Source organism: Stegostoma tigrinum, chromosome 9 (genome assembly GCF_030684315.1).
Source record: "Stegostoma tigrinum isolate sSteTig4 chromosome 9, sSteTig4.hap1, whole genome shotgun sequence".
Taxonomy (NCBI): domain Eukaryota; kingdom Metazoa; phylum Chordata; class Chondrichthyes; order Orectolobiformes; family Stegostomatidae; genus Stegostoma; species Stegostoma tigrinum.
In genome coordinates, this window is record NC_081362.1 from 13,516,612 (window position 1) to 13,529,380 (window position 12,769).

Genomic DNA, 12,769 nt, shown 5'->3' on the forward strand with positions numbered 1-12,769 from the left:
GACCGTCACCGACCTTTATAAATGTATCACTGAAAGCATTCTATCTGGGTGCATAACGGCTTGGTATGGAAACTGTTCTGCTCAGGACCGCAAGAAACAGAACACAGCCCAGACCATCATGCAAGCCAACCTCCCGTCTATGGACTTCATCTACATTTCTTGTTGCCACAGAAAGGCAGGCAACATCATCAAAGACCCCTTCAACTCTGGTAATACACTCTTCCAACCTCTTTCGCCAGGTTGAAGATACAGAAGCTTAAACACATGCACCAATAGGTTCAAGAACAGCTTCCTCCCTGCTGCTAGTAGACGACTGAATGGACCTCTAATTTCAAATCTAGTATTGAACTTGCTTCTGTGTACCTCGTGGGCAGCTGTAATCTTGTATGCCCCGCTCTGTCTAAACATCCAATGATCTGTACGTTCTTGTATGTTATTATCTGCCTGTGCTGCACACAAAACAAAACTTTTCACTGTACATACGTAAAGTGACAAAAATAAATCAAATCAAAATATGAAAACAGTACTTTACTCCTTTAAATCCATGATAGAAAATGGGTTTCATAAAGCACGAAAACTGTTGGAGTCAGGTTACGTTTTCAGAGAACTGGTGAAAAGTTTCGTTCTGCAGTTGAATTGTGCTGTTTGAAATCCAAAATGTACAGATTATACGCGTTGGTTTTGTGAATATCAGTACCATTTTCCACTACTGTAACCTAACTGATTACTGGTTAGTACTAGACAAATCATATTCCAGAATGGATTTTTTTTAGTTGAAGTGATGGGCATTCACTGAAACAGACAAACTGCTGATATGGAAGTTTCATAAGTTAAACTTGTACATCAAGATAAATGCGCATTCTTTGCATTGTCCTATACCCCTTTCCAAGAAGAGGAAACAAAAGACCTGCATAATGGTACACAAAAGATCATCAGAAGTGTGTGGTCACATCAGCCTCTGTCCACGGTAAGAAAGCACCTCCTGTTATGCTGCTATTCCACAGAAATATGGATGATGTGACCCATTCAGATCGCCTCCAAAATTGCCCTAAAAGTTTTCCATCTCTGGTTTTTTTTTTAAACTTGAAATCAATCCTTGATTGTTCTAAACCAAAAGCAACTAATGCTTTTCAATAGTTATCCCTTGTCATAAACACCACAGCATAAATAACCTTCGATACATACTTCAGGAGGTTGCAATCACCTGCTTTCTGGATTAAGTCAAGGTTTTGGTAAGGTTCTCTGATCTTTATCTTTCTCACCCATCCCCAGAAAGGAACCAACACTGTTATGCCGCTTGTTTGAAACACAAACTCAAAAAATAACGTTCATACGATCTGTAAATCACATACCTTTCATCACACCACTAACCCTGTGACTAACTATCAAGCATTGTTGTTGTAGAACTGATGAACACAGAAGAGAATAAATATGTTCAAAATTATAGATATGATTGTGTGCTTTTTAAGTAATTTATTTTGTAAAATTATTAGGCCAATGCTATCCTCCCCTGAAGATGTCACTTTTGCAGAAAACTGTCTCGTGGCTATTCTTCTGCATGAAACTTGATAATGAGTATCAGCAGGTACTTAACAATGTGGTTGAAAAATGAAAACCAGTGTTTACATACATGCACTTTCTAGCATGGGTCACTGAACAGTAATCAAGAGCAGGAGTTCTGGCAGCCCTTTTCCACTTCCTGACATGTGAATTAAGAAGCATTATAGTATTTTACAGACACTCCAGCAGAGATCAACTATTACAGCCTCAACCAGGATGCAACCTGAAACATTCCTGGTCCAATTATCTCAGTTCCATACTGCGTGATGCCATTACCAAACAAGTCATCTGGGGAAATACATGTGCTGAGTTACAAAAATTTACCTTAATCCCATTTTATGTGCACACACACATATCTAATTTTAAAAAGAAGGTTCAAAAGCAAATGAGGCTAAACCAGATGATGCGGACGCCCAGCTTATAATATCTAACATACATTTTATTTGGGATAAGTTCTGCATCTGGGGAAATACAAGTTGAGAAATAATTCAAGTTGAATCTTTTGTTTGCCAATTTTAAACCCAAATTTAAAACTGAGGCTATCAACATGACAGCCACTAAGTATAAGATCGTCAAAAAATTCTTTCAGTTGATGAACAAACACCAGAAGACTGAATGAGGTTCTACATGGAATAACATTATTTAAACCAAAATCAATTCCAAATATACATTGGAAGAACGCAGAGTGAAAGAAAAAGGGTTTCAAGTCCATTTTTATACAACAGATATATTTGTAGTAAAACACAACCTTCCTAACTCTTATCTAAATTCATCACACTGTATGTATATCTGGCAAAAACAAAATTATATTACACATGGAACTGTTTCAGATTAATACATGGAAGTAATTTCAAGGGAATGATCTTCACTTGCAGATCATATAAAGATTACAAACTACTTTGTGTTTTGTAACTTCCTCTAAAATCTACGATGAGGACACTGTCCTGTAATCACTTTTAACTACACCATAATTAAAAACTTTTCAAATTTTAATCTACTAAATAGCAAATTCTCTACCTTCATTTGCTTCAGCATGTCTGAACCTGACGTTAATGCTGCAACCTGGGCTTCAATGTTTTCAAAATCCTTGAGCAATTGACAGTTACGAAGCCGAGCTTTCCTCTCCCGTTCATGTAATTCGTTCAAGTAACTTTTCAGCCTGGCTCTTTTTAGCCTGGAATTGGGAAAAATAAACAAGAACTTTCTTTCATAACACTGCAAATGCATTACACAGGAGCTCGGCAATAGGAAAAACTAGACCTACTTAATATCTGAAGATAGCAACTCAAATCTATGTAATTTAAAACAATAATTCAGGTCACAGAATGAGTAAAACAAAAAAATGACACCAATACTAATGCAAGAAAAGATTAATGCAAGTCAGCAAGCAATAACAACATGTTCTGATATGAGCCCATCTATGCATGGTTGGTCTGTGGTCAACATTTCAAAACTTCACTGACCATGTTTGTTTTAAATCTTCCTTTCCTGAAGGTGCTGATCTTTCAGGGATGCAGTTCCATCTGCAATAGCCTTCTTCATGTATATGCCTCAATAATAAAAGGTATATACTTTGATCCTAGTGTCAAATATCAGATTCCTAGAGCAGCAATAATAAAGCCCACAAAATGTTTGCTGGATGTCCTGATGTCCCCAGAATTTCCTCATTTTTCAGCTGTGTTGACTTCCTAGTCTGAACTGGGTCCATCTTTGGGAACTTATCAGATAACAACACATTAGAAGTAACACAAGGATAGTAGGAACTGCAGATGCTGGAGAATGAGATAACAAGGGGTAGAGCTGAATGAACACAGCAGGCGAAGCAGCATCAGAGGAGCAGGAAAGCTGACGTTTTGGCGTGAGACCCTTCCTGATATGTCAGCTTTCCTGCTCGGCCTGCTGTGTTCATCCAGCTCTACACGTTGTTATCTCAAAAGTAACACAGGGTGGCAGTTCTTAATTGAAGGGACACATTAGCTGTTAAGGGCGGAATGAGACCGATAACAGGGACTACGTCAACTTAATATTTAGATGCATATTTGGACATTCTCTTGGAAGGAGGGTTTCAATGCTTGACATTCTGGGGTTACTTCTCTCAGAAATCTCTCTATTAGATGGATTTCATTGAAAATCAAGTGTCTAAACATGAAGGACCTCTGAAGTCAGGCACGGTAATGCCAGCCAGTACTGCAGCAGATCAAGTAGGTGGATGGAAACAGTTTGCTCTCCTCCTGTTATGCCACAGCTAAGGCTGCATGTTTACCCCTAAGAAACATGTATTTGACAAATTAACTTCATTATAGAACAATGCATCATGGGAAGAGTTGTGAGACTCTGAAAAACAAATAGTTAATCGGAAGCAAGAAAGGACTGATCTCTGCTAATGCTACATTTACCACTAGAAGTAACAAGTTTGGTTAATAGACCACGAGGAAGCAAGTTATGTTAACGTTGTGTAGAATATTGATTAGACTATACTTTGAATTATGGAAATAGTTCTGGTCTCTTTAATATGAAAGGGATACAGGAAAACAATACTTACATCCACTGACTTGACTTCCTACATTTCAAAAGGCTCTGCTCCAGGTCCAGTCTTTGTTGCTCACTAAAAAAAAAATGTTTTTGGAAGAATTCACAAACAAGTGTTTTGCAGTTATAAAGGAAACAGGATTGAGAAATCTCATCCACTTTCAATATAAAGGCAAGGCTGTCCTATTATCAAGAAAAAAAGCTAACCTGATGTCAACCAAATGGTTTTAAAGTTTACAAAAACAATGTTGCTGGAAAAGCTCAGCAGGTCTGGCAGCATCTGTGGAGGAGAAAACAGAGTTAATGTTTCGAGTCTGGTGACCCTTCCTCAGAACTCAGTTGCCAGACCCGCTGAGCGTTTCCAGAAACTTTGTTTTTGTTCCTGATTTACAGCATCTGCAGTTCTTTTGGTTTTAAAGTTAATTCAGTCAATACAACCTCTGGTAATTGTATATTGTTGATTCATTCACAGAATGTGGGCATCATTGGAAAAGCCAGCATTTACTATCCACTTCTAATTTGCTTTGAGATGGTGGTGGTGAACCACCAAATTATGAGCAATTATACAATTTATGAATCAATGCAACTCTTACGAATTCAATACAAATTAATACATAAAACACATTAAATGGTAGTTTCATACTTTTGATGTTATTGCACATGGAATCAAGCTTTATAAACATGGCTTTTAAGTAAGATCAAGAACAGAGTACAGCATTAAGGAATAGATGTGTTTTTCCAACACCAAAGTTTATCATGCAAAATCATGCATCATGAAACATTTGAATAAACTCCTGTCTTTTAGATCACCGATTTGCACTTTAAGTAAATATTTTATGGGCGGCACAGTGGGTTAGCACTTCTGCGTCACAGTTCCAGAGACTCTGATTCAATTCCAGTCTTGGGTAACTGTCTGTGTGGAGTTTGCATGTTCTCCCTATGTCCGCGTGGGTTTCTACCAGGTGCTCCAGTTTCCTCCCACTGTCCAAAGACGTGCAGGTTAGGTGGATTCGTCATGATAAATGTAGGGTTATGGAGGTAGACTCAGGTTTTTAAAAGCTTATGTTACAGAATTACGTCACATTACAAAATTCTAATAGGATTGTGCTATTTCTTTTGGAGTTCATTACTTACAACACAATTTCATCACATTCCACAATGCAATGCGACAACCACATACACTGATTCACTCAAAAACTTGTTTTCCAAATTTATTTTTGGCCTCTCCGTATCATGTATGCCACCACTAAATCATAAAAACTTAAGGGACAAACAAATAACATTGGATTTATCTCGGAAGATGCACTCATCCCATCTCAACCTCCTCTAATCTTTCTAAAACAATGGTTACCTGGTCCACTAAAGCTCTTCAATCACATTACTACCATTAACATAGTGACCAGACCAATTTCTTTCAGACCAACAAAGTACAGATAGAAGGATCTTCACCAGTTCCTTGATTCCTTCATTCTTGCCCTATGTCTGTTTCACAAAGTATAGCTGTTCAAGAGAAAGCTGTTTACACTCATTTTATGCTGTGTCAAGGTGGTGGTCACAATGCAGCAGTAATGTCACTCAACTAGAAATCCAGAGCTACAGGCTAATTTTCTGGGGACATGGGTTCTGCATGGTTTATAATTTAAGCAAAGGTTGGCAATTAACTGGCGCATTTTCCACAGCAAAATCGCCACTAAAGTCTATGTGCCAACCAATCTGTGCTTTCCTCTCATACAGTATAAATTCTCTTTTCCCCTTACATTGACATTCTCACAAATTATCCTGATGGGTGAAAGATGGGAATTTTTGACAAAATGATTTTATTCAGCAATACTCAAATTTTGAAATACCCAATGACTCAACTGTTTTCTTTTGATATGCATACACCAAATGCACAACATTCTTTTGCCTTGTGACACTATGTTGCCAATTATATACATTGCTGAAATTGGTTGGTACAAATACAACAAATATCCTCAAGTGAGATAACAAGGTATAGAGCTGGATGAACACAGCAGGCCAAACAGCATCAGAGGAGCAGGAAAGCTGATGTTTCTGGCCTAGACCCTTCTTCAGAAATGAATTCAGAAAAGATTTTCTGAAAAAGGGTGTAGGCCCGAAACGTCAACTTTCCTGCTTCTCTGATGCTACTTGGCCTGCTGTGTTCATCCAATTCTACACCTTGTTATCTCAGATTCTCCAGCATCGGCAGTTCCAACTATCTGAAACAATATCCTCAAGCAAAGAGTTACAAAAAAGTATGTTTAATGAAGCCCTCACTAATTTGCACATCCAAGCCAATGGCGGTGCTTTCATTTGTAATGTCCAGAACATATCAAGGAGTCCGTGTACTATCTAAAAAGGCAGTATTACTTTCAATACCTTTCAAAACTTCAGCAGCATTAGACATAGAACATAACAGCACAGTACAGGCCCTTCGGCCCCCGATGTTGTGCCGACCTGTCATACTGATCTGAAGCCCATCTAACCTACACTATTCCATCTATGTCCATATGCTTATCCAATGACGACTTAAATGTACCTAAAGTTGGTGAATCTACTACTATTGCAGGCAAAGCGTTCCACACCCATACTACTCTGAGTAAAGAAACTACCTCTGACATCTGTCCTACATCTTTCACCCCTCAATTTAAAGCTATACCCCCTCGTGCTTGCCGTCACCATCCTAGGAAAAAGGCTCTCCCTAGCCACCCTATCTAATCCTCTGATTATTTTATGTGTTTCAATTAACTCAACTCTCAACCTTCTTCTCTCTAACAAAAACAGCCTCAAGTCCCTCAGCCTTTCCTCATAAGACCTTCCTTCCATACCAGGCAACATCCTAAGAAATCTCCTCTGCACACTTTCCAAAGCTTCCACATCCTTCCTATAATGCGGTGACCAGAACCGTACACAATACTCCAAGTGAGGCCACACCAGAGTTCTGTACAGCTGCAGCATAACCTCATGGTTCTGGAACTCGATCCCTCTATCAATAAAAGTTAAAAGTCAACCTCGGTGGCAACTTTCAAAGACCTGTGTACATGGACACCGAGATCTCTCTGCTCACCTATACTACCAAGAATCTTACCATTAGCCCAGTACTTTGCATTCCGGTTACTCCGACCAAAGTGCATCACCTCACACTTGTCCGCATTAAACTCCATTTGCCACCTCTCAGCCCAGCTCTGCAGCTTATCTATGTCTCTGTAACCGACAGCATCCTTTGGCACTATCCATAACTCCACCGACCTTAGTGTCATCTGCACATTTACTAACCCATCCTTCTACGCCCTCATCCAGGTCATTTATAAAAATGACAAACAGCAGTGGACCCAACACCAACCCTTGCGGTACACCACTAGTAACTGGTCTCCAGGATGAACATTTCCCATCAACTACCACCCTCTGTCTTCTTTCAGCAAGCCAATTTCCGATCCAAACTGCTATATCTCCCACAATCCCATTCCTCCGCATTTTGTACAACAAGCCTACTGTGGGGAACCTTATTGGACGCCTTGCTGAAATCCATATACACCACATCAACCAGTTTACTTCTTAAAGAACTGAATAAGGTTTGTGAGGCACAACCTACCCTTCACAAAACCGTGCTGACTATCCGTAAGCAAATTATTCTTTTCTAGATGATTATAAATCCTATCTCTTACAATCCTCTCCAACACTTTACCAACAACTGAAGTATGGCTCACTGGTCTATAATTACCAGGGTTGTCTCTACTCCCCTTCTTGAACAGGGGAACAACATTTGCTATCCTCCAGTCATTTGGCACTATTCCTGTAGACAATGACGAGTTAAGGAACAATGCCAAAGGCTCGGCAATCTCCTCCCTGGCTTCCCAGAGGATCCTAGGATAAATCCCATCCGGCCCAGGGGACTTATCTATTTTCACACTCTGTAGGATTTCTAATACCTCTTCCTTGCGAACCTCAATCCCACCTAGTCTAGTAGCCTGTATCTCAGTATTCTCCTCAACAACATTGTTGCTTTCTAGAGAGAATACTGTCGAAAAATATTCATTTAGTGCATCCCCTATCTCCTCTGACTCCCCACACAACCTCCCACTACTATCCTTGACTGGCCCTATTCTTACTCTCATCATTCTTTTATTCCTTAAATACCTATAGAAAGCCTTAGGGTTTACCCTGATCCTATCCGCCAACAAATTCTCATGTCTCCTCCTGGCTCTTCTGAGCTCTCTCTTTAGGTCTTTCCTGGCTACCTTGTAGCCATCAAGCGCCCTAACTGAGCCTTCACATCTCATCCTAACATAAGCCTTCTTCTTCCTCTTGACCAGAGATTCCACTTCCTTCATAAACCACGGCTCCCACACTCTACAGCTTCCTCCCTGCCTGACACGTACATACTTATCTAGGACACACAGGAGGTTTTCCTTGCATAAGCTCCACATTTCTAATGTGCCCATACCCCTCTCATCAAAACATCACTTGTTTTGATGAGAATTCGAGGTAAGAAAAAACATGAATAAACTTTTAGGTCTGAATACTTGCTTATTTTCAGAAAGTTGAATCCTAAAGAGCTTTCCTCTTTTAAAAGTAGTTTATTTCCAACAGTATTGCTCCCAAAACATTGAAGTGTATACAATTTGTAGAAATAGCATTATATCATGTAATACACTACTCAGTCACTGAGATGCAGCTGTATGTAACATGAAACAAAAACTAAATTTGCCAGAAAAGCTCAGCAGGTCTGGCAGCATCCGTGAAGAGAAATCAGAGTTCATGCTTCTGGTCTGGTGATCCTTCCTCAGAACTGATGATGGCTCAGAAAATATCAGTTTATATGCAGAGGGTAGGGTGGGGAGAAGTGGGTAAGGAGTAAACGATAGATGGGGATAGAGCCCAAAGAGAAAGAAGAGCAGCTGGACAAAGGAATAGATAATAATCTGGCTAGGAATGTGAATAGCTGTTAATGGAGACTGTTAATGGCTAACAATAAGTAGTGTGTTATGGCAGACTATGTGATAACCAGACCTGGTGTATGGGGTAGGGGGCTAGGACATGGGAGAATTCAGGCTCTAAAATGATTGAACTCAATATTTTGAGTCCAGAGGGCTGCAGGATCCCCAAGTGGAAAATGAGGCGTTGTTCTTCCAGCTTGCACCAAGCTTCACTGGAACACTGCATTAATCACTCTCCGAACCAAATCGTTATATACTCCTTTGTTTGTCCAACTGCTGTCCTCTCTCTTTGGGTTCTATCCCCATCTATCATTTACTCCTTAACCCCTCCCCTCATGCTCTCCTCTGCATATAAACTGATATTTTCCTAGCTACCATCAATTCTGGGGAAGGATTTCTCTTCACAGATGCTGCCAGTCCTGCCAAGCTTCTCAAGCAACTTCTGTTTTTGTTTTTGATTTACAGCATCCACAGTTCTTTTGGTTTTTATTGTGTGCAATGTGTGTCTCTTTTATGTTACAAGGTTAAATTACGGTACATCGCTACAGGCTAAAATGATTGGTAACATTCCCTATCTGAGTCAGAAATTCAGAAAGTTCAATCCCACATGAATTCTTGAGCATGTTATCTAGGCTGACACTTCAGAGCAGCAGAGAGAACAAGTTGCCCTGCATTAATCTGCACTTTACTATCATCTTTCACCATTTACCTTGCTTATAATTGTCCACAAAGTTTGAGCTGTGTTACCAACAGAGACTTATACTCATTCACTACCAATTTTTTGCCCATGACATTGGATTTATGGTGCCTGTGAGCAAGGAAGCTTGCAGGGGGCTTTCAACCAAATTGAACGAACATAAAAAATACAGACTGCTAAGCCAAAAATACAACCTGCCTTTAAATCATTGTACATGAAACAAACGAAACTTTGACACAGACATGAAATCAAGGGAAAGATGAAGACGGCTAAAACAAAAAACAACTATTAAAACAAATATTCCTAAAGATCAGCAACACTAATGTTTTGGATGGAATGAATTTCTGGACTTGAAAAATTAATCTGAGGGCAAGAGGATTCTGTAAAAGTAGTCATCAGTTGCCACACCACTTTAAAAAAAGTTAACTCCTCATAGAGCAAATCCAAACATTTTTATTAATCTTCTATGTTAAAACAGTATGAAATCATCACAAATTTACCAAAGTGGTCTCTACGTTAGTTGTATCAGCAAAGACCAAAGTCAGTTGACAAGAATATCTCATTGGAAGCAACTTCCAGTTTTGTGAAATTATAATATTCCACAGCATCATTTGGTGGAAAGACGTGCCCTGGTATCCTGACTCCACATCTTTCCTTCAGTCAGTGCTACCAAAGGGCCTAGGCCCAAAACTTCAGCCTTCCTGCTCCTCTAATGCTGCTTGTTCATCCAGCTCGACATCTTGTTATTTCTACTAACTAGTTATTCATCCTATCTGCTATCTGTAGGGCATTAGTATGAAGAAAGCTTTTTTCCTTCATAATTTCTTTTTAAAAAGTAAGCCTTTACAGATGCCTTGAGGATGTGACATCATGTTATATTAAGGCAACATCTTTCCTACTTTCTTTCTTTCTTAAATGCCTCAGCAAGTCTTTCCAGAAAGAAAAGATTATTTTCTAACAGTGGTAGAACATAGTGCAACAAAGTATGATGAATACAACCCAACACTAGATGTATATGATGATGTGCATGCACAGAACTGTATATTTTAATTTCAGGTAAAATTATTCTTATACTTTTGTCAGTCTATCCATAGTAACAGCTATTAAAAAGAAACAGATAGAATACAAATTAACTTGTTTTCTTCAATTCTCAAATATCCTTGCCAGTCTTGGTTGGGGACTAAGTGAGAAGGGAAAGAAATATGCTAATCTTATATGATGATTGGTATCATTGGATGTCTATTTCATCACAAGTATGCAACTGAATCTTTTTGGAATCTGAAAGCCTTTCAACATTTGCTTACTAGCCTAGTCTTTAGGTTGAAATATTTGCATTACAGTTGGTGAATTTTCAAAGTCCAAGTGAATTGGAATGGTTTCCTGTGGCAATAATTACTGTTCCATTTTTTCAACTGATTATTTTCAAGTTCAGCTGAAGGTCGTCACAAAATAAAGCTATAAACTGACTGCCACATTAGTCTCTGACTCTATAATTGCTCAAGTAATGCAATGTTTGGATAGCACGAATGGACAGTATCTTAATAACTTGCACAAGTTTACTCTGTGACTATAGTCAATAGCTCAAGGTACTACAATGGATCAAAAACTCCTCATAGTACTCATTAAAAAAACTTGTTATTCGTACTCTACTGTTAAGAAACATGGGCATTTTGTTTGTATCAATGTGCCAAGAAGAGACTACAACTCTGTCCAGTGAGATAAATCATCTTTTGTTTATGTGCAAGGATGCTTGCCTTGTGCGTTCTTTAAAACATTATAAATGCAAGGAATTCCAGTATATCTGATTATCTAAAATACCACTTTTGTTCGGCAATATTTCTATAATATGTGAATGCATTTGAACAAAGAAATTAGATCATTGATAGCGACTTGCTGACTAAAATACACAAAGACTGGACATTATATAAATTTTGGGATAGACCCTTACAAGCAGTTAAACGAAACCTAATATTGCTGTAGCTTTAATTGAGATCACGATATGCAAACTTCATCTACTGTGAACACTATCGTTTGCTTTGAAAAGAAAGCAAACATCCACGTTCACAAAAGACTTAAATTTACTCTACAAATTCCAAACATGCACAATATTTACAGATCAGTTTTACAGATGTAATCTATTTTAAAGTTCTCTGACAGAGAAAAGCTCTTGGGTCAAGTTATTGCATCTAAATCTTCATTGTATACATGCTCTACTACAGTCTTAACAGCCTACTTGTGATTTACACACAATAATATAATTTTAATAAAAGCTGTCCCAAATCAAAAAGTGATTTAGCTGCAATTGTAAATGTTTAACATTGAACTCTTTTCCAGAATCACATAAAAATTTGTATGTTAACTATGTGAAGGTAGAGGTTTACATTTAGATTAAAAATTTTTATAAAATCTCATAATTCCTCCCAAGTTTTCCAAAGTACTTTAATTATATTACATTTAAATAAATTATATTGAAGTGTACTCAATGTTCCACTGTAGGCAAATACAGGAGGCATTCCATTCCCAAAAAGCAGTAATTTACTAGTTTCTGTAAGGTGATAGCCACTTCGTCAACTTGGTTGCCCTTTTTCAGCAAAGAATATTGTTCAGGATACATAGCCATGCAAGACCCAATGTTATTCTTCAATAATGTAAAATGATTTTTAGCTTTAACATGAAAAGATAGGGGTGACCTAATTTTAATGTCTTAACAGCCACATGCAACAAAACTGAATAAGTACAATACTGAAATGTTATCTGTGCTGTCATGATGGTATTAAATATAGACTACTGATTTTTGAATGCCTGTGGCTTTCATGGACTGAAATTAGTTTTTAGAAGGGAATCAAAAACACTAACTTAAAATGGTCTCAGGCCTAACTCCACCATGTGGTCTTTTTTCAAGTTCAAGTAGACGACAGGCAGATAAACTGAAACTAACTTTTTTATCCAAGGAAGCTATTAAACACCCTCCCCAAGGAAACATGAAAAGACCGTCCTCTCTAAATTTTATTTTACACCTTGATAAGAATGTTTGCACGTCAGAGAT

At 38.3% G+C, this 12,769-nt stretch overlaps 1 protein-coding gene across 3 annotated transcripts in view; it reads right to left on the reverse strand.

The window, feature by feature from the left end:
• Positions 1-12,769, reverse strand: part of kiz (kizuna centrosomal protein) — a 172,638-nt gene that overhangs the window by 154,874 nt on the left and 4,995 nt on the right. For 2 of the 3 annotated variants that reach the window (XM_059648349.1, XM_059648348.1), the window contains exons 2-3: positions 4,103-4,165; positions 2,578-2,734 (exon numbers count right to left, since the gene is read on the reverse strand). The exons of the other annotated variant lie outside the window; for it this stretch is intronic. In XM_059648349.1, coding sequence (XP_059504332.1) covers positions 2,578-2,734; positions 4,103-4,165 — 220 coding nt within the window. The remainder of the gene's footprint in view (positions 1-2,577; positions 2,735-4,102; positions 4,166-12,769) is intronic. 3 annotated transcript variants of the gene reach the window in all.